The sequence below is a fragment of the Typopeltis vanoorti genome, chromosome 24 (genome assembly GCF_054136105.1).
Source record: "Typopeltis vanoorti isolate ZY-2024b chromosome 24, IOZ_Tvanoo_1.0, whole genome shotgun sequence".
Lineage (NCBI taxonomy): Eukaryota > Metazoa > Arthropoda > Arachnida > Uropygi > Thelyphonidae > Typopeltis > Typopeltis vanoorti.
Window position 1 is genome coordinate 8,094,217 of NC_143572.1, and position 23,601 is coordinate 8,117,817.

The window sequence follows — 23,601 nt, forward strand, 5'->3', positions numbered from 1 at the left end:
TGAAAGATTAAAATAGGCACTATTTTATTTTGCCTAAAACATTTATGCATTATGTGCATAAGTACAATTTGTAATTTTTCTACTTTTATACTATGTATTTGTTTCATAGTTTATATGTTTTCTTAACTTACATGAATTACCTGAATTAAATAAAAATATTTTTTTTGTTGGATATGTCATTGTTTATATAATTTAAAAAAAAAAACGATTTTGGAACATAACCTACTTTTTCTATGTGATCTGAGACTCGCATAATATAACGCGGCATTTCTGCGGAACCTAACGGCCACGTTATATGAGGGCTACCTGTACATAGTTCTAAATGGTCAGTAATTCATTATTCCACTAATCAGACTTCAATCACACCTCTCATTTCCTGAATGATAACAAGAGCAAGCTTGAATTTCAAGACCAGCATTTGCCCATTTTCTAGCACTTTCATAATAATTCGTGTAAGTTTGAATTTGCTTAGGTCGAATTTACATAAGTGAGAGACTTCCTGTATTTCTTTATGTGGGTAAACAATTAGCCTTACACACTAAGATAAGTGGTTTAGAAATATGTCTATTAAAATTATTATTTTATAGTTTGCTTCCATTTTTCACATGTAAATTGATAAAATTTGATCACAAACCAACCCCAAGTCCATCCCTAACTACCTACCCCATTGAAGAAAAACAGTGGAATAAATTTCTCTTGAAGGAAAACATTATCTCTTATTATTTTCATAAGTATAGTAATACCATACATAAAGCTCAGACTTAATAGTAAGCTTTGACATCACTTCACTATTCACAAATGTACCACTAATAGAAACCCTCAATCTACTGAAGTCACACTTCCCCCCTGATATATTTGAACTATTCAAATTCACAATACATGCAGGATATTTCACATGGAAAGGGAAAATATACAAACAAATTGATGGGACAGCCATGGGCTCCCCCCTTTCTCCCCCCCTAGCCAACTTTTACATAGAACACCTGGAAAAACAAGCAATCAATACAGCCACTCTCAAACCAACACTTTGGCTACGCTATGTTGATGATGTGCTTGCCATTTGGCAACATGGCCCTGAGACATTGAAAACATTCCTAGCACATTTAAATAGCCAACACCCAAAAATCCACTTTACTATGGAACCGGAAGCCAACAACTGTCTGCCCTTCCTGGATACACTCATTACACGTCTCCCAGATGGTTCCTTATCATTTTCAGTTTTCAGAAAACCCACACATACAGGCAGATACTTACACAAACAATCACACCATCATCCTTCTCAACAATATGGCATTTTAAAAAACGCTAACCCATAGAGCGAGAGCAATCTGTTCAAATGACAAGGCTCTTACTGCTGAACTGACTCACTTACGCCACACCTTCTTGGCCAACGGCTACAATCCACAAAAAATAAACAAAATACTAAACACTCCTAAGAAACCCCTCCCACCATCCACCACAGAGAACTACAACAAAACAGTCACCATCCCTTACATTAAAGGCACATCCGAAAAGATCTCAAGAATTCTCATTAAACATAAACTACGCACTACATTCAGACCATGTAGCAAATTAGCCACCCTCATCCGCTCACCCAAGGACAGCATTCCTCCTTTATCACATCCAGGAGTCTACCAAGTACCCTGCTCATGCAATCAAGCCTACTACGGTCAAACAGGAAGAACTGTGAATATCCGCATCAGCGAACATGAACGATACGTCCGGAAATATCATTATGGGAAGTCGGGTCTAGCAGACCATGCTCTGGATACCCCTGCACACAGGATCAACTGGAAAAACACAAAAGTACTATACAGAAACCCATATAAATCAGAGAGATTGTTCTTAGAGGCGACAGAAGCCCTAAAACACACCCCAAATCTCAACAAATATGGCTGTATTAACTTGCCGAAGATCTGGGAGACAGTCATATTAAGGAAAAACTAGCACTTTTCTAGGACTCTAGCAATATATGATAGCGGTTTTTTTTTTTTTTTTTTTTTTTTTTTTTTTTTTTTTTTTTCAGATAGAGGGCGCCAAAATCATGACTCTAGTCTTTGTGTTGCTGCTACAATTTTGTTAATGTACACCATGTTGTTTTAGTCTCGCGTATTGTGACAAACAGTGTTTTTGTGCTCTGAAGATGCTGGTTATAATACCAGCGAAATATCAGCATCAAGTGAATAAATTAATTATTTACTTAGTTTCTGTGTTCTATTATACCGTTAAAATAATAAACACCATACATACAGTTGAATTGTTTTTATTTACTTTCACTAGGTATTTGATGTAGTTCTTAATGGGGTGCATACTGTAGTGTCTGATTTGGACATATATGCTAAGGTTGGAAAGGGTGTGGCATATGATGAATACATTCCATTTCATGTCAAAGGAAACAAGTTAATTGTCAGTGGAGAGGAATCTAATCATGACGGCAAGATAAAAGTTGAATTTATTAAGGTGAGTTAGATAAATTACAAATCTTAGATATATATAGTTAATTAAATTAAAAATCTTTTGATGGAATACTTTTCAAAGCAGGCACACATCATTACTGATATGTAATAGCACCTGAAGAATGCAGTTGTTTGATAGCTAAGTTAATTATATTTATATAAATGATATTCTTGTTTTCATTCTTTACCTAGGCTTGAGTATGTGAAGTAATTTCTTGATGAGCTGATGTTCAAGTTGCACAATTTGTTGTGTGTGAGTGCATTGTTGCTTGCGTGCATAGCATATTCACATTCTGTAACTATTGGCTTGTCAATGTATAGTCCATTAGTACCATAAATGGCCTTACTGCAAAGATTTCTTTGCATTAAGCCGAGGCTATAATTATGCAACCACACGTGTGCCACGGTAGAAAACTGTTTATTTTTACAAATATTTCATCTTGCATATTGTAAGACACCATTGGTGCGAGAAGAGAACAACAGTAAGGAATTTGAACGATAGAACAGCAGAGAGAGATTCAAATTTGGTGAATGCCAAATTTGAATCTCTCTATATACATGTAGTTGCTCATTTGTTTGGTTTAAACTATTGAGCTGAAAATGATAACTTAAATTGTTTATAATACAGTCTTCTTAACACAATTAAATTTATCAGTTTCCCAAACTTTTGGGATGGTAAGGCTGCCATTATAATTAAGGTTTGGTTGATGAAGTAGGGCTTCAGTATAAATGACTTTGGATAGCCATTCATATCTATACATAGATATCTGCAACAGTTTGATGTTTTCCCATTGGATCCTATTGATTGCATTTTCACTTCCATGCTGTGTCAGACTAGATTTATGCAGTTTGATAAGTTGGATGCCATTTTGATGTTCAGAAATATGCTTATTGGCTGATCTTATTTGCCCGTAGTATGACAGATTACACGAACACAGTACTTAATACTTGATTACCCCAACTAACACCATATTTGAGTCTATCTTTTGAAGAGAATAACAGATTGTCATTTTGGTTAATGGATTTTGAAGATGGTGATAAGTTAGTATTTTTTCATAATCTTTGCTACTCGTTCAGAGATGCCTTTGATGTAAAGTATGAGAGTCCTATGGAGATTTCTTCTTTCCTTGGATGTTGTCTTGTACTGGTATTAACTATTTTTTGTGTTGTTCTTGGGTTGTATCCATTTAGTAGAGCTGATATGTAGTTGGATGCTACTACAGGCCAAGGTTACCTGACGAGGACTGTGAACAGCATTGTTAGATAAATCTTATGTATAAGTAGGACTGTGATTATAGGTGATTTCAGCTATGGGGATATAGACCGGAGGAAGGAGAATGCATGCAAGGCAAGAGAAAGAATATATATATAGAGTTACTGAGAAATAACTACCTTAAACAGCATATGATGGGATTCATGTTGTGAGAATAGCAGATCTAGCAACTGAATCTGTTAGAATAGAATCATGCAGTTTTAAATGGGGAGGTGGCAAATCATGTGAAAATCCTAAATAAAAAAAGGACATGTGGAACTGTAAGGGAAGTGATAATGATAAACTGAGAAGGCTGTTTCAGGATGGGAAACTGCAAGGTAGAAAAATCAGTATTACATGTAAGTGGTCAAAAGTCTAAAGGATACTATAACTGACTGCATTGCTAGACTTAGAATAAATTGTGATCTAAGTTAAATGGATAAATAAGATGCTGAGCAAGAGCTGAATAAAAAATCAACTAGGAGAGTGACTGTGAAAAGCATTTAGCATTACATACAAAGACAAGTTTGAGAGGATTTTTGTGCTGTGTGTCAAGTAAAAGGAAAAATGACCATGGAAAAAATAACCTTAGGGACTGTGGAATGTAGGAAAGTGTCAGATGCTCTAGAAATAGCTGAATTGTTAAGTGATCACTTTAGTATAATATATATCCTAAGCAGATTCATTAGCATCTCTAGATGCTAATGGATCTAAATAGCAGACATGACACGACATAAATTTAAAAAAAAAAAAAAAGAATTTTAATTAGGAAAAATTTTTTGGAAAATTTTCTAATGTTTTTTTCCTTTGGGGGAAGGCAGGGCCTTTTGGCCCCCACTCTAGGTGCACCACTGGTTGGAGGTATACTAAACCTTTTGCAAGAGCTTAATTTGAACACAATAGTGGGATTGGTTAGGATTTTGGCAAGAGTGCTGAAGAATGTGCAAGAGAATTAGTAGTTCCTCTCACTTGGTTATTAAACTTGTCTTAACACAAGCACACTTTCTAATGAGTGGAAAGAGAGCAAGGTAATTACATTATACAAAGGTGGAGCTAGTATAAAAGCAAGCAGTTATGGATCAATCAGTATCTCTAGAGTGGTGTTGGAGAGTCTGGTTAGCGAATTATTTCCAAAGGTGAATAGACAGCACCATGATCCTGTAGGGGGAAGACATGACTAGTTATTGTCTTGTGCTGTATTTGATATTGGGATGGGACAAAAGAGTTAGTCTCATACTTCCTGTTTGAATATTGGATAGGCGTGCCATAAATCATTACTTGGGCTTTGACTGAAACCAAAACAAGAGGAGGGGATGGAATGTGTTTGTTTCATGATATATTAGAAACCAAATGATTGGCACACAAAAGGAAGGGAAAGAATAAGTGTGAGTAGAAATACTTTCATTAAAAGCAAATGATTTATTAATAATTTATAGTTATATTATGTATGTGTTCAGTAAGTTGATGTTAGGGTGAACGAATTGCATGTCATCCTGTAGATCTCTAGACATGCATGTTTGCATTTATGGTAACATAATTTAAAAAATACATATATATAATAAGAGGGAAAGATTGTTTGCATAATATAAATAACCAACTAGTAATATACAATACCTGTATATTATTGGGAGTTTACCAAATGTTTATCAGATGGCATGAATTACATCTGCATTGATAGAGCACATATAAGCAAATTATTATGCACAATTTGCTGTGCTTGTTGTGTATATTTCTATTTTTATTTATTATTTATATTTCATGTAAGTCAGCTACTGGAACAAATCTAAACTCCAACTCAACATCAGCAGAGATCAAGATTGGCACCATTAACATAAGAAACAACAGTGGAAAAGAAATGGAACTAGCAGAAGAATTAGATAAGTACCAGATTGGCATAATAGGTGTTACCGAAACAAAGAAGACAAAAACAGGTGAGATCATTCAAAGTAACAAATACAAGATGTTATATTCACAAAATAACAATCAGAGAAAAGAAGGATTAGCTATAATATTAAACACTAAATATGAGGATTATCTTGAATGGCAGGCAATATCAAGTAGAGTGATGTGAGCTAATATCAGAACAGAGAACTGGACAATGAGAATTATGTGCTTATGGTCCCATAGGGAAAAGTGCAGGAATTTTTCAAGGCATTGGAGAAGGCAGCTGATGCAATAAAAAAAAAAGGAAAAAGTTGGTTCTTGTTGAAGATCTAAACAGCAGAGTTGGCAATGATTACCAGACATAAGAATGTTTTAGGAAAATTTGTAGAAAAGAGCAAAGCCAATTACCAGAATATGGTAAGTACCTGTTAGTTTACTGCTCAGGACATGGATTAATTATTACTAACACCATTTCCGACATACAGATGTGCACAAGCTCACATGGAGAGAAAATGCAAGGAATAGGAATAAAAGTCTCATTGACTGTTATTATTGAAAGTGGTGTTTTCCCACTGGTTCAGGACACGAGAATATATATATATGAAATAAGAAGTGATCATTTAATGTTGAGCAGGATAAAATTGAACTTCATATTGAAAAGAAGGATGTGTAAGAAAGTTTTGAAATAAATCAAAGTTGAACGGCTATCATATGTGAACTGTAGACTCAAATATGCAAACATTATTCAAGAAAAAATGAAAGAGTTTGAAAATAAGAACCAAACCGTGGAGATTCAGTGGCAAACATCAAAGAAAATTCAAAACTTTGATCGATTCAGCCAGAGAGGCATGATGTGAGTTAATCTACAATGATAGAAAAATCAGAACTCCATAGTGGACTTAGGAAGTTAAAGAGTCAGTCAAGGAAGAGAAGAAAGCATATCAAAAGTTCCTGACAAGTAAGTCACATTGTGCTCTTAAGGAGGAATACAGAGAAAAATGTAAGAAAGCAAAGCATTGTGTAAAATTAGTTAAACAAAAGGCATGGGAAGACTTTTGCTAAGAATATTGAAAATATCACGAAGATGGTAAAATGTTCTGGAAGCTATTAAAAAACTCAGAAATGGAGGAAAGAGCAATGTAAAAGGAATTAGAGATAATAAAGGGGACATGAAAACTGAAGATAAAGATATTCTTGATGTATGGAGTAATTATTTTGAAAGATTGAATGAAACAAGCAGTGACCACTCAACAGGAATGCCATCTGGAATGTATATCTTAGTTGAAGTAGAAAAAACTATCACAAACATTGAAATATGGAAAAGTAGCTGGAATAGATGATATTCGATCAGAAATGCTAATATATGGAAGTATAAAAGTTTTACAGTGTATAATTCAGAAGGCCTGCTCCAAAGGGTCTAATATCAGATGACTGGAGTAGAGCACTCATAGTACCCATCTATAAAAAAAAAAAAAAAAAGGAATAAAGCTGAATGTGAGAATTACAGAGGGATTTCTCTACTAACTGTTCCTGGTAAGATTTATGCAAGTATTCTTGAGAAATGGCTAAGAAAAATTGTGGTGGAGAAGCTTGATCCTGACAACAGAGGTTGTCAGGATCAGATTTTCACTTTAAGACAATTGAGAAATCATGGGAATATAAGAAGGATCTGTATTTAAGTTTTGCAGATCTGGAAAAGGCATATGACAAGGTACCAAGAGAAAAGTTATTCATAACGAATATAATTTACACCAGTTATATGGTGTAAATGGAATGTTATAGCAAGTCCCTATTTGAGTTGTAAATCAGCAGTTAGAATTAAAGCACATACAGGAAGATGGTTTGATAATTCAGGTACATTCAATAGAAATATTTCGATTTTGTGACCACATGTTTATTAGAGAACTGTTTCTAAATACTAAACAAGTACTAAAAATAACCTGACAAGTTTCGTTAGTCATATGACTAACATCTTCAGGGGTAAAGATAACTAACAGTTTAATGCACAAACTATAAGAAATTACGAAAAAAATAAGTTGGTATTATGAACTTCAAAAAAGTTCATTAAAAAATCTAATAACAGATCTATATAACCGTTAATACATGTTAGTTGAAGACAATGCTATTTGTTGTCGTGTTCTGTGGTTCACACTCACTCTGTTTGATGTCTCTGAAGTGGGTAAATTTTTAATAAACAGTGACCAAACTTGATTTAAAATCAAACCTTGGTTTTTGTTGCATTGCATAGGAATTTTAATCATATTTGCTGCCTCTTTGAATTTTCTTGTGAAACAATTCTTATCAACATAGGACATATTTGTTCTATCCCAGAGTACATCATGACTGGTAGAAGCTGAGTGATATGCTAAGCCAGATTTATGTTCTCACTTCTTTTGTACGTCCTTTTGATATTCGCTCATGCAGATTTCCCCTGATCTCCCTGTCTGGCCTACGTAGCAGTTGCGACAGGAACAATGAATATTATAAACCCCTGGTTTTTTCATTAGGTTATGTGGAGGTTTCAGAGGATGAAGAGATCTTGATATTTTTTCAAGTGGTAGGAAAGTCACTTTTATGTTGTACCTGTAGAGTCTTCTTTCACTACTATGCGTTATTCCCGCTTCCTATGCAGGGTCCATGTGTTACTTAGATGCGATTACTTGTTAGTACCACTCCCAACCGACCTGTCGCCTAGTCTACCGCTGGGGAGGGGGGAATATATTTTTGGCTGTAGAAGGGTATGTTCACCGGGCCAGTTTGCCTGCTTGCTGGATGAAAAACGCCAGATAAACTGGTGGAAAAAACCCTACTGCCCGTGAACAAGACCGGCTAACTTGGCTATGCCTGAGGAAGATCCTCAAGTTCCTCACGTCTTTGACGGAAATCGAACCTAGGACACTCCTTCCCCAGGCATATGGTTGCGAAGCACAAAGCCACTAGGCTAACCGCACGGACTGTTGTACCTGTAAAGTAATTTGGCTAATTTATCTGTTACATTCTTGATATAAGGAAGGGTGACTGCGTTCTTGAAGTCGTGTTTAAGTTTTTTTTTTTGTAAGTGCTGTGTTGAGAATTTTCTTAATTGTTTTAGTTGTGTAACCATTCAGTTGTAGGATCTGTGTTAAATATTGTATTTCTTCTTTCTTCTGTGCTGGGGATGTTGTATGCTTTATCCCTTAAGATTTTTATTAGGCCTATTTTTTGCTTGTCGTGGTGGTGGTGTGAGATAGTATGAAGAAATCTTCCTGTGTTTGTTGGTTTTCTATAGATGGAGAATGATAACCTATTTTTTCTTTCATTTATTTCTATAAGGATGTCTAAGAAAGGAAGTTTTTTATTTTCTTCTAGTTCCAGAGTAAATTTTGTTTGGATGCAAGTTATTAAGGTAGTCTTTAAATGTAGTCAATTCTAGTGCTGTTCCTGGCCAAATGATGAAGATATTGTCCACATAGTGGAGCCATATTTTTGGTTTTATGTGCCAGTTTTGTAAAGCATTATTTTCAAAATTTTCCATGTAGAGGTTTGCTAGAGCTGGTGAGATATGCACATAGATCCTTCACACATATTAGCGAGTTTAGATGTTGTCAGCCTTTTCACAAAGATTCCAAGAAATGAAACAGTAAGTATCCTGGAGAATCTTTATCCACCAAACATTGTACAACTCTACTTCCTTTACCAAGACAAACTCTGGGAACAAAAAGGACTAGCAATGGTTTCACCCCTCTCACCAGCTGTAGCAAACCTCTACATGGAAAATTTTGAAAATAATGCTTTACAAAACTGGCACATAAAACCAAAAATATGGCTCTGCTATGTGGATGATATCTTCATTATTTGACCAGGAACAGCACTAGAATTGACTACATTTAAGGACTACCTTAATAACTTACATCCAAACATAAAATTTACTCTGGAACTAGAAGAAAATAAAAAACTTCCTTTCTAATAGGTTATCAGTCTTCATCTATAGAAAACCAACAAACACAGGCAGGAAGATTTTTTCATGCTACCTCACACCACCACCACGCCAAGCAAAAATTAGGCCTAATAAAAACCTTAAGGGATAAAGATACAACATCCCCAGCACAGAAGAAAGAAGTACAATATTTAACACAGATCCTACAACTGGTTACAGGTTACACAACTAAGACATTAAGAAAATTCTCAACACAGCACCTTACAAAAAACTTAAGACTTCAAGAACGCAATCACCTTTCCTTATATCAAGAATGTAACAGATAAATTAGCCAAATTACTCTACAGGTACAACATAAAAGTGACTTTCCTGCCATTTGAAAAAATATCAAGATCTTTCATCCTCTGAAACCTCCACATAACCATTGAAAAAACCAGGGGTTTATAATATTCATTGTTCCTGTGGCATCTGCTACGCAGGCCAGACAGGGAGATCAGGGGAAATCCGCATGAGCAACATCAAAAGGATGTACAAAAGAAGAGAGAACATAAATCTGGCTTATCATATTACACAGCTTCTACCTGTCATGATGTGCTCCGGGATAGAACAAGCATGTCCTATATTGATAAGAATTGTTTCACAAGAAAATTCAAAGAGGCAGCAAATATGATTCAAATTCCTACGCAATGCAACAAAAACCAAGGTTTGATTTTAAATCAAGTTTGGTCATTGTTTATTAAAAATTTACCCTTAAATTTTTAATAAATGATGTTCCCACTTCAGACTTCGGACAGAGTGAGTGTGAACCACAGAACACGACAACAAATAGCATTGTCTTCAACTAACATGTATTAACGGTTGTATAGATCTGTTATTCGATTTTTTAAAGAACTTTTTTGATGTTCATAATACCAACAAATGAACTTATTTTTTCGTAATTTCTTATAGTTTGTGCTTTAAACTGTTAGTTATCTTTACCCTTGAAGATGTTAGTCTTATGACTGACAAAACTTGTTGGTTTATTTTTAGTACTTGCTTAGTATTTAAAAACAGTTCTCTAATAAACATGTGGTCACAAAACCGAAATATTTCTATTGAACTTCTTAACCACAGAAACCTACACATGAATATAGGGTGTACATTATCTTCACTGTTATTCATCATCTATATGGATCATATTATGAAGGAAAGCAGTAGTAAACCTAATATCAAAATTGGAGATGTTGGTCTCAGCTCTACTTTATGCTTATGATGTTATACTCCTAAAGAAATCCAGGACAAGTCTGCAGGATTCCCTGGCCAAATTGAATGGCTGCTCTAATAAATTTGGTATGAAAATCAGCATTAAAAAAGACATGAGACAATGAAAATAGCCAAAACTATTGAAAAACATTAACTGCATACTGAATGGAGAACCTATTGAGAAGCTATTTAGGCACAATTTTTAGTGAAATGGCAAATTAAATTTGAAAATAGACAGCAGAATTAGCAAAGCTGATATGGTAGGAAATCAAGTGAATAAGAAACAAATTAATCAAAACACATTAGCTGTATATAAGGCAATGTTCAGACTAGTTTAACTTATGGATTTGAGAGATGGGTTAGAAATGAAACACTTGATCGAAGACTGGAAACCTCTGATATGAACATTCTGAAAAAGATTATTGGAGTAAACAGACTGCATTGATGGCAGTATCATATTATAAACAAGCATTCAAGAATGTGGTCAGCAGACTAATCTCAGGTGGTATGGTCACTTAAACAGAACATGAGAGGAAAGATTAGCTAAACAAGTGTTCTTTGCCAAGATGGTAGGAATATAATTTCTGATAATCTACCCTATATACAGGGTTAGCCTAAAAGAAATAGACAGTTTAAACTCTTTATAAATTGAAATTTGTTTGTTACATCAGAAAGCGTTTAGTTCTGTTTTATAGAAAAAGTCCTCAAGTTTACAACCTCTGCTTTTTGTTTGTCTTCGTGACGTCAGCAGCATGTGAGCGCCCTTGACGTAAATCGAGGTGTATGGCCGCTAGCCAGGTGGAGAAAGGCTTTCTGCATGATTGAATTTGCAAAAAAATTCTATTACTGTCGTGCAGCGTCGTTTTAGAACACGGTATGGTAAACAACCACCCACAAGGCAGTCAATCTACAATTGGAGCAAGAAATTTAAGGAAACTGGTTGTCTGTGCAAGGGGAAAAGTCCTGGGAGACCATCTGTATCCGAGGAAACAGTGACTCGTGTTTGTGAGGCTTACACGCGCAGCCTGAAGAAGTGGACAGTGCGTGCAAGTTTCAACTTTAATTTCCACAAAAGATGTGGAATATCTTGCATAAATGTTTATGAATGTTCCCTTACCGGTTGCAATTATTGCAGAACCTCAATGAAAACAACAAAATCTTCTGTCGCTCATTCTGTATGGACATGCAGCAACGGAGTGAACAAAGTGGTGATTTTTTTGACTGTTTAATTTTTGGTGATGAATCAACTTTCCACATTAGTGGTACAGTGAACAAACAACGTTCGTATATGGGGAACTAAAAACCTGAGAGCTGTAGTGGAGCATGTTAGGGATTCGACCAAAGTGAATGTTTTTTGCGCTGTATCCCGTAAAAAGGCGTATGGACCATTCTTTTTCCAACGATGACAAATTCATATTTGTCCACGATGGCGCTCTGCCGCACTGGCACGTTGAAGTTTGAAATTACCTGAATGAAAATTTGCTTCGGCATTGGATTGGACGTTCAACTGCCCAGAACATGGCTCTTACATGTTGGCCACCAAGAAGTCCGGATTTAACACCCTGTGACTACTTCTTATGGGGGTACATAAAGGACAGAGTTTTTATCCCTCCTCTCCCTACAAGTGTGGACGATCTTAAACAACACATCACAGTAGCTGCTGCGACTGTTGACATGGACATGCCAAGAAGTGTTTGGGAAGAACTGGACTATCGCATTGATATTTGTTGTGTTACAAAAGGGTCACACATAGAACACTTGTAACTTACTCATGTAAACTTCAGGATGTACTCTAAACCATGTAAGTATTTCAGCCATGCTATTAAAACTCTTTTTTCTGTAAAACTTTGAAAGTGTTTATTTCTTTTAGACTAACTCTATATATAAAATGATAAGCCTTTTTATGAAGGCTTATATCAGGGTAGCCCGAATTTTTTGAAACTCGGGCTATCCTGAGTGTCGAGTCTTCAAAATTCGTGTCATCAGAATTCAAGGAGAACCGGCCTACCAGTCTGGAACACGGGGGGGTGGATGCCAGGGGGGCGAGTCCCCCTAGTATAATATAATATAAGATCTGATAATATTGGCATGTTTACAGATAACAGGCTAATCTGGAGAAAAATTGTTGATAAGCAGTTAGCAGGTGTAATTTTTCATGTAGTAGTCAGAAATTTGATGATGATGATGGGTTTTTTCCCTTAGGAGAATTTTCTTTTATTCTGGTGTGAGATCAAGGCCAATAAAACAAAATATACAGAATATACAGTGGTTGCTGCTATAGGCCAACAGATTGTAAGAATGATTTAAAAGATATACAATCAGAGACCAGCATTGTAAAGAGGGCAAAATCAGAGATTATGAGAAGAAACCAAACAGGCCAAAGGAAATCCCAAAATGACCATACAGTGTTGACTTGGGAGATTGCAAAACATGAGGAATGTTCTGTCAAGAAGGGGTATGTGTAGAACTACAAGACAGGTGATTATGACAAGCTTAGGAGGAAACTTGGATTTGTGCCATGGCATAAAGCATTTCAAGGGAAGGATGTTAGTAGTGCATGGGCAATAGCTAAGGGGCATCTAGAAGAAGCAATATTAAATTGCTTACCTAGGTAGGAGTTAGATGAATGAGTAGTATCATTAAGCATGAACTTCAAAACAAGAAATTGTTATGAAGGGTATATAAGGAATAAGGTGACCAGCAAACTCATGAACACTAGAAGGGACAGACAAGAAAGGTGACTAGCATGGTAAAGAAGGAAAAATCAGAGATTACAAGAAGAAACCGAACAGGCCAAAGGAAATCCCAAAATAGTGCTTTTGTTACATGGCAAGTAAGAGGAAGAATAACTATGAAAGAATACCCTTAACGAGTGCTGATGGTGATGAGTTGACTGATGCAGATACAATAGTTGAGTTACTGAGTAACCACTTTGCAAGGATATATCATCCAAGTGAGCTTAATACTGTGACACATGTGAAGAGACTGATGTGGGAACAGAGGTGAATGAATTGGAGGTTGTTAGAATATTTCACAATCTCAACGTAAATATATCTGTGATTAGATGAGATGTCAGCTTGTGTTTTGTGAGAATGTGCAAGGGAACTGGTGCCTCTGACTAAGCTCTTTAAGTCTTATTTCTGGTAGAGTTCCAAGGTATTTGAAAGAGGGAAAAATAATTCCTTTCTGTAAGGGAGGTTCTAAGACTGCAGTAGCAAATTATAGATGAATCAGTATCTCAGGAGTGGTGGTGGTAAAATTGGTGAAAAAGAGAATTCAAGAATGGGTGGATAAGAATATGATATTCTATGAGCAACATGGCTTTGTGAAGGGTAGCCTTATGGATACATGCTAATTCTGCTGGTTTTTTTTTTTTTTTGAAAGGCATTTGACAGAATACCATGTGGAACTCTGTTACACAAATGAGAACAAATAAGGATGGATATAACACTGGTTATGTGGATAAGAGGGTACCTGCTCGACAGATATCAAAAAGTGGTATATGGACGAGCAGAATCCAGGAGAAAGCAGGTAACTAGTAATGTCTTACAAGGTACTGTGCTGGGACCACTACTATTTATTATGTACATTAATAACATAGGAAATCTGAAAAGAAATATTTAGTTGTTTGCTGATGACACAAAATTAGGTAGAGTAATAGTTAATCAAGTAGATGTGGAGAACTTACAGAATGATTTAAATAGGCTGTCAGTATGGGCAAAAGATAATGGGTATCAGTTTAATGTGGAGAAATGTAAAGTTATGCATTTTGGGATAAATCAATTACAAACTGTGTACCATTGATGGAAATGTACTCCAGGAAATAGATGAAAGCCAGGGATTTAGGGATGGGGGATAAACAGAGAGTTGAAGTTTAAAGGACATATTGCTAAGTTTGGTAAGGTACCTCATAGGATTACTTGGCTATTAAAGACCACACTAACAAGTAGAGATAAGAAGTTGTTATAAGGCTTTGGTGTATCCACCTTTGGATTATTGTGCTCAGTTCTCTGGTCACCTGGGTTTCTTGAGGAAGTGGCAGAGAGGACTAAGAGGTGAGCGACCAAGTTGGTGAGTGGTCTGTGAAATGTTTCCTGTGAGAATAGATTTAGAGGGTGTGTCGACAGAAGTTAGTTAATAGGTGAAAGGGAGGGTATATGATAGAAACTTTAAGTTACTTAAAGAGTTTTATAGAATTGGTGCAGAGGAAATGTTTCAGAACTTGACTAGTGGGTGTAAGACAAGAGGTCATCCCTGGAACTTAAGTAAAAGTGTGGTGTAAAATCTTGCATTGAAGATTTTGTACAACAATTCCTTATATGCCGATTTTACTAGAAAACGAAAATCCATACAAAATACTTGTGGTTAATTAGCAATTTTTTTATGTTCATGTAGTATGGAAATAAGTTAGAGTAAACGGTTAAATATTGTGACTGCCAAATTTCTGCAAAGAACAAAGAAAGTTGAGTGTAAATTTAATTGTAACAAAGGAAAGATCCAGATAAAGAAATATTCCAGACGGATTAACTTATGACCTAAGGCAAGCACTATCATGAAGGTCAAGTACAGTATGTAAGGGGTTTCCCGTCTTAACTCAACTGCAAAAAAAGGTGGCAGGTGCAGACCCATGAAACGCCCAAGGGAAAAATCGTAGCAGGACCCAAGGTCGATGGAGAGATATAAAAGGGGAAGAATCGATAGATCAAGGCTCCCTTTCTCGCAGGTAGTTCAGAAGGCTCTTTCTGGTTGGTGGCTTGGGTGCGCACTTTTTTTGGTTGTGTCATCGCCTCTACCCAGACGCTATTCTGGCTCTCGGTTCCAGTCCTCCATGCAAGGAATTATGTCTTGCCGATTCAAGGTCGCTGATCCATGTCCTGCCAACAGACATCCGGAAGTAAGAGAAGGCTCGATTATGCAGTAATGACGGTCAGTTCCGGAATTCCAGCCGCCAAGTTTCCTAAAGGTCTCCGTTGATGAAATGTCTTTGATATCGTAAAAAGGCACCCAGTAGTGAGCTATATCGGAAGGTAAAAGATGAAGATATCAATTCAAAGGATCTACTAATGTGGACTAGATGACTAAAAAGTAAGGCCTTGTATAGGAATTTTCTAGAAGTGAAATTTGTGGCAGAATTTACTATTGTATTGAAATTTTGTTAGAGTTAAGAACAGTAATAAGGACTCTAGATCGTGAGTTAAATTATTGTGCAATATCCTGCTGAGCTGTGCGTTAAGATAGAGTTGATATATGTGACGGTTTAGAGTGTGAGATATATTTTAATGTCTCAGTTAAAATATGATGTAGTATGCACAAGTCTGTTTTAGTGTATGAATAATTTGTAGGAATAGTTAGTGCATTAGACCAATTGTTTAAAGGAGAATTGTAAAACTAGGTTGATTAATTTGAATCCAAGCTAATATTGCTGAAAGGTATAGAGCCCGAGAGGTTTTGAATGTTTAGTGTTAACTTTTAATGTACATTAAATTAGCATGAATAAATTGTTTTGTTTGTCAAATAATTTGCCTGATTCCTGCATACCAATGCACTGCTCATAAAACTCGTATCTCTGTGACCTTGAGAGATAAGTAGCCACAACTGGTAGATAGAAATTTTGATTTGCTAGATTTAGTAATAAGTACAAGAGAAAGATTCCGTGCCTTGCTGAGTGTTTTTCTTTGGAAGATATTCAATTCCTATCTATGAATCCTGATGGTGCAGACGATACAAACAAATACATTTTCAGAATTCTGAATAGAAAAACGCCAGCAGTTCAGACAAAGAAATTGGCTCCAGCCAGAGGCAATTTCTTAGTTCTAAAGTTTTGTGCACATGAAGAATCATAATTACGGCCTTGAGACAAGTGGGGGGGATTAAAGTTGAATGCGAGGATTAAAAATAAGAGACTAATTCAGGCAGCGTATTTAGAGCTCGGAGTTACGACTGTATATCAAGTAGAGTACTTAAGTTTAAGTAAAGTAAAATATTGAGTATAGAACTTTTGAACAACTACAAAAACAATAAGAGTAATTTTTCAAAGATGCAAACTACACATTTTTACAGTGGTTAGTAGTAGTGGTGTTAGGACTAGATTTTTCACTTGGAGAGTTGTGAATGAATGGAATGGGTTGCCAGTGTCATTTGTGAGTGCTTGGTCTGGTAATGGGTTCAAGGAGAGGTATGATAGATTGTGTGGATAGTTTGGGTCTCCTACAATGAGTCTTCAGACTTTATATAAAGAATTAATATCATTATTGTACAGGCACCTCACGGAGGTGCCTGTACAATAATAATATTAATAATCATAATGATTGTTATGATCAGTGTACACTTTTTTTAAACAGTAATAAATCTCAGGCATGCTAATATTTTGATGGAGATCACCAGGTGCGGTTCTTTTCTTGTAAAACATGCAATTCATTGTTATTCTCAGTAATAAATGGATTGTATTCACTATATTTGTTCTTTCTGAAACTGTAATGAAAATATCCTTGCATAGTGAAAAATTCCCCTCCCATGTAGACATCACACTACACTGACAAAAAGTAAAACAAAGTAGAACTTTGTTTTACTTTTACTAAATACATTACACAGAGATGGAGTACATACTGTATTTAGTAACAGTTTACAGTAATTAGTGTAATTAGAGACAACTGGGATGAAAATGACCCTGTATAATGAAAAAAACACTTCTACATCTATAAACACTACTGCTTAAATACAAGCAAAACAGTTTTATTGTAATGATGAATGCACTAACTAAATATAATGCCCTAACAACCTATTTCAAATTTTTAGTTGCAGAAAATATGTGGACCTCCCTGTTCATTAAGTAGTCATTGAATTCATGATGCCAACAGATTTATGTAAAGCAAATTTTCAAAAGCAAGTAGAAATGTATATATTTATATATACGCAGTGCTTTTTTGGGACAGTACACAATGGTAGCATACTGGTACCTTTATTAACCACCCAATCAGCCATATGAATGAAATATATAAAAAATGTATGCTTCGTATCTGTATAATTTTTTCTTTGATATTCAAAGGTTATATTGACTTCAACAGACAATTTACATCCATGGATGTGGTACATTTAGAAATTGATAATATTCAGTAATCTTTTTTACATTTACCTGGTATTCATATATATGTAGTTAGTTAATGAAGTTAGAATTTTTCACTGTCTGTTGTTAAGACATTTGCTATATAAAACTATAACTATTTTGAGAATTTTAAATTGTTGCTCATGATGACACATTAATATGTTCATGCCAAACTGTATTTTGCCTGAGTTGCATCTCAGACAGGAGTGTGTGTAGTGTTACAATAAAACTTTTACTTTGTTTGGTTTGTGACTGTGCAGTATGGTGTCTGTTGGGGAAGGATGTTTTCCTCTACATTGAGTCATTTTCGTTCCATTTGTCTCTAATTATACTCAATATTCTGAATTACTCCACTAAATGCAGTACAGTCATACCCTGACTTACATGAATCCAGAGTTACACGGCTTCTTATATGTACATATTCCTGTCCTGCTTCGCGCCTCACCACTAGTCATATCTTTCCGTCGCCGGCTGCATTCGCCAGTGTCACACGTGCTGTGAACAAGCACTGACGTGTTTCGTGCAGTCTCCATTCATACAAGATTTTTATAGTCTACAAAACTTGCGATTGTTTAATGTTATGTTCTTGATAAAAATTTATCACATAAAAAATAATGTCAGCCAAAAGAAGCAAGTCCGATTCTTCTACAACTAGCAAGAAAAGAAAAACTTTGACTTTGGAAACAAAACTCAACATTAAGGATTTTGAAAGCAGAAGGAAAATTTGTGAGCTAGCAAACAGGTTCGATCTACAAGAATCCACAGTAAGAACAATCATAAAAGAAAGGTTTACAGATTTTGGAGGACATACATTCTAACGAGGAACAAATTGTAGCCACAAGGCAAGGAATAAAAAAATCATTGGCTTGCAACGAAGAAATTTTGTGTGACAAGAAAAAGATATGCCATCAGACGACTCTATTGGATTTTATGAAACCATCAACATCAAAATAACTTTCTTTTTTTTATGTACGAAAAACTACAATTATGATTATATTTCTTAAAAAATATAGGTGTTTTTGTAAACCTTTGGTCCCAATTAACTAATATTTTGTATGTTTGTATGTATATATAAATTACATGCAAAATTATACCTCGAGTTACGCGAATTTGACTTACGCGCTTTTTGTTGGTTCCACCTACCACGTAACTTCGGGGTATGACTGTATATTGATTGTGTCTGTTTTAGTGCTATGCTACAATTAAACTTTACATTATTTTGCTTATCAATTTACACAAAAAAAAAAACTGGATAGGCAAACAAGAAGCACATGACAAATTCTCATGTCCTACCTCAAGGTTAAGTACAGTACAAGACAATTTACAACCTATCCCTCACAAACATATTAAATAAATCATTTTAGTAGATTTTATTGGATTATTTGCAGATGTTCTGTTCATCTGAGAAGTAATACAAAAGTAATGTCTTGAACTTAAAGTTAAAAATTGAAGTTAAAAATGAAACAAATTAGTAGTTTCTTTTCTCCAGTTAAAATCAAGTGAGAAAATTAAGCGTTAAGTATACAGAGGCTGAGACTGTTTGCTGTTTTTGTTCCTGATGGTATTCTACATTCAGCATCAAAGAATGACCAACATGAATGATTAGCCAAGTTGCTGGACCTGTGATAAAAAAAAAAAAAAAAAAAAAAAAAAAAAAAAAAAAAAAAACCTTCTATGCAAGGAATAACTGGCTAAGTTGTCAAAATAAGAGACCGGAAAATTTCCTAAGGAAATCCATGCGATCTTTTATGTGTGGAGTCATTATTATAAAAAAAATTAAAAAAAAAAGGAATGGGCAAATAAGGAAGTTGCATATTGGCAGAAGTAAATAGCAACAACTACTGCTTTAAGAAAGAAACTAAATTGATCATATGGAAACTTTGTTTTAATTTCACATTTGACGTCCGTAGATGCCATACCTCACATGATTTTGGCAATGATGTCTTCTGCTAGAATAAGTGGTAGGGTTGCAGATTCCCTTTCCACACAAATTTTGTAGGACAATCACAAACATCCATGCCGACGGCGGGATTCGAACCCACAGCCTCTTGGCTGGAGAGCAGACACGCTAACCACTTGGCCAACCAGGCTGGCTCATATGGAAACAGCAGGATATAAAATTGTTTGCAAAAGCTGGAAAAGAGCCATTGAAAATCTGTGTTTAAAAAAAAAAAAAAAAAAAAAATCCATGGAAAATGGTAACAGCAAAAATTTTTTACACAGCATATCAGGTGGCAAATGAAAATTTTTTCATCATTTTGAATCAGAGAAAAGCATCACTGCAAAAGGGATATTTTATTCTCTGCTTGACTGTCTTCAGTCTTACTGTTCTTGTAGATACACTTATACCAGAGAGACTGAAGTAGATCTGTGAGAGAGATCAATAATTAACTAGATTGCCTCTTCTGGATAGCATCAAGCAATCTTAGATAGGATTTTGGTGTACTACCCCAAATATGTAAGCAGTATCCCATGGTTTGGCAGATTTGCATTTGACAGCAAGTGAATTCATAAAATGAGAGCATAAAAAAAAAAAAAAGAAAGAAAGAAATTAATTTTTATTTTTATTTTATTTTTTATGAAATGAAATGAAAGCATAAAATGAGAAGGAAATCTTCAGCCAGAGTAGATTATAAAGTCGGGATTCTAGGTTTAATAACCTTTGGCAACCAATGTCTAATATGACAAAAGGGCATAATTCTCCCATTTTTCAAAAGGCATCATTCAAGATGGATTGACAAAGTGGACTGTAGTTGGGATTCAGTTAGGAATAGCATATCATCTTTATATGCCTATAGTTGTAGATGTGTATCATTACATCTTGATGTTAGTGTTGATTCCCCCAGATTGGTGAAATGAAATTTCAGTGTTATTTTAGTTTGTTGGGGAGGGATGTATTTTCTTATTTTTTGTGGGAGATATGTTTACATCTGTAGCTTTACTAGTATATGCTTGGTTATCTATCATGGTAAGAGTTGGTGCTTACAACTTGTAGAGAAGTGACATGCCTCTGAGGTAAAGGACTTGTTCACATGAAGTGCCCAGATACTAATCAAGGCATGATCAGTGCTTCTTGCATGTTGGAATCAGATAATATGCCTCTTGCAAGGCATATTCTCTGATTCCCTTCAGGCACAACCTAGCAGATTATTTGTCAGCAAACATTTATCCTCATATGGAGGAGGTGCTGACTCCCTAATTTATTAATAAGTGTGTTGAGCATGCCTTGTGATAACATCACCCACACTACATGTGAGAAGAGGGACAGAAACCAAAGACCCTGGCTTGGAGACAAAACATGGCAGTGGCTGCATCATGCCTCCAATAAGTTGGGTGTTGAAAGTCATCTGTTACTTAGATGTCTTTTTATGTGGCTCTCACAGAAGATTTATTTATAAACATATAGTACATTTGTACCATGATTTTTTTTTCTAGTGATTATATATATATATATATATATTTTTTTTTACATAGTCCAGAAATCCTGCTCTAGAGACTAAACATGGAACTCTATCAAGCCACTTCAGGCCTATCTATGAAGTGTGGTTGGTATCTCAGCCTAAGTGATGAAATTCACCTCTCACCTGAAGACAATCACAAGCATCCATTGTGTATTTTCTGCCACATTGCAGAAAGTTCACGAGAATGCGAATGGAAATGATTGGAGAGTTAGCAAAACTGGTAGAACTGTGGATGGAAAAAACAGAAGTGAGGATGAAAGTGGCAAGAGTGCAAAAAAAAAGTTATGTGAATCTACATATATGAAAAGGATGCCTGAATGAAAGTAGGGTAAATTAAATCAGGAGAGATTATAGCTGCCTTGAGGATTGTACAAAGTGGCACTGCAGAAAAGTGTAGAATGAAAGTGATGGGATGTCAGAAGGAAAAGTGAATGTAAGAAACAGGGTTAGAATTGGAAGTGGATGATTGAAATGTAGTATCTTGAGAAAGAGCAATACTGTGTTGTATGGTGACTGTGAGAGATGGGAAATAACTCTGCATCAGAAGTGTGTTTCTATGGAGGGATTTTACAAAATGCAATGGAAGACTGCAGGAAATCGCATCAAGATAGGGGTGGGACAAAGGGATCACCGCATTTCATGTATACTAATGCCAGGAGTATTAGGAACAAGAAGGAAGAATTTTTGGCCTTGATTGGCTCTTCCTGGCCACAGGTTATTGGCATTAGTGAAACATGGCTGACGGAAGATGATATAGTTAGTGGGATAGAATGTGTAGGTTATAGTGTGTTTAGGAGGGGTAGAGAGAATAGAATGGGGGAGAGGTATTGTTGATGATAGCTGATGAACTGCAGCCAAGGAGAATTGAAGTTGTATTGCAGGATAGTGAAAAGAGCTCATTTGAGGCTATTTGGTGTGAGAATTGAGACTGGCAGAATAAAATATACAGTTGGGTGCTGCTATAGACCAGGTGATGGAATAGATGGTGGAGATAGTATGCATAAACAAATTGATGAAATGAGTGGAAGGAGGGTAATTATTATGGGGAATTTCAACTATGGTAACATTGATTGGAAGGAGGAGATGACACATGTGAGGAATGAAATGGATTTTATTCAATTATTAAGGGATAACTATCTGAGACAGCATGTAATTGAAAATATTAGGGGTGTGAGAGTGCTTGACCTGGTAATAGCATCTGAGAATTCGACTGTAATGAATATGAGCATGTTGCCACCTATTGGTGAGAGTGATCATAGGTCTTGACCTGGGAGGTGGCTAGAGGTGTGGAATTTTCGATTAAGACAGGGTATATGTGTAATTACCGTGCTGCAAGTATGACAAGCTTAGGAGATTGCTTGGATCAGTGCCATGGCATGTACAACCACAAGGGCTTGATGTCGATAGAGCATGGGAAGTGGTCAAGGAGCATTTACAGGAGGTAATGGCTGATTGTATACCTAGGGTCCGAATAGTAAACCAAGTAGGGGTTAAATGGATGAATAACACCATTAAGCTTGAGCTGCAAAAAAAGAAACAACTGTAGAAGGAATTTAAAGAAAGAGGTGACTTGCAGGCACGAACGGTATAAAATGCAGGCCAGAAGGATAACAAGTGTGGTAAAGAGAATCACAAACAGTTCTTTCAATATACTGCAAGCAAGAAAAAAACTGTACACGGCAAAATGACTTTAAGGAATGACAATGGTAAGGAGTCGCTGAATCAGTCGATATAGTGGAGTTATTGAGCGAGCACTTTGCAAAAGTATAACTTCCAGGTGGTGACATTGAAAAAATGAAGGAACCATTAGTTTATACGGGAATTGTGATGAATGAAGTGGAGATGTATAGTCTATTACAGAACCTTAATGTGAATACATATGTGGGATTGGATGGTATACCGGCACGGGTCTTGCGTGAAGCGGCTAAAGTATTATCAGTGCCCTTGACCAAATTGTTTAATCTGAGTCTCGGGTCTGGTTTAGTCCCGAAGGTGTGGAAAGAGGGGAAAATAGTTCCACTGCATAAAGGAGGATCCAAGACTACGGTTGCAAATTACCGACCGATCAGCATATCAGGAGTTGTTGTCAAGGTCTTGTAGAAAGTAATCAAGGGAAAAATAAAGGAATGGATTGATGAAAATGAGATACTGTACAGGGGACAGCATGGCTTTGTGAAGGGTAGATCATGCTTCAGTAACTTGCTGAAGTTTTATAACACGGTGACGGCTGAACTGGATAAGGTTAATGAGTTTACAGTGATACTGCTGGACCTGGCAAAGGCATCTGA

The 23,601-nt window shown here is 35.8% G+C and overlaps 1 protein-coding gene across 2 annotated transcripts in view; it reads left to right on the plus strand.

The window, feature by feature from the left end:
- Positions 1-23,601, plus strand: part of LOC150092911 (malectin-A) — a 168,109-nt gene that overhangs the window by 58,154 nt on the left and 86,354 nt on the right. For both annotated transcript variants that reach the window (XM_090413265.1, XM_090413266.1), the window contains exon 2: positions 2,281-2,460. In XM_090413265.1, coding sequence (XP_090269391.1) covers positions 2,281-2,460 — 180 coding nt within the window. The remainder of the gene's footprint in view (positions 1-2,280; positions 2,461-23,601) is intronic.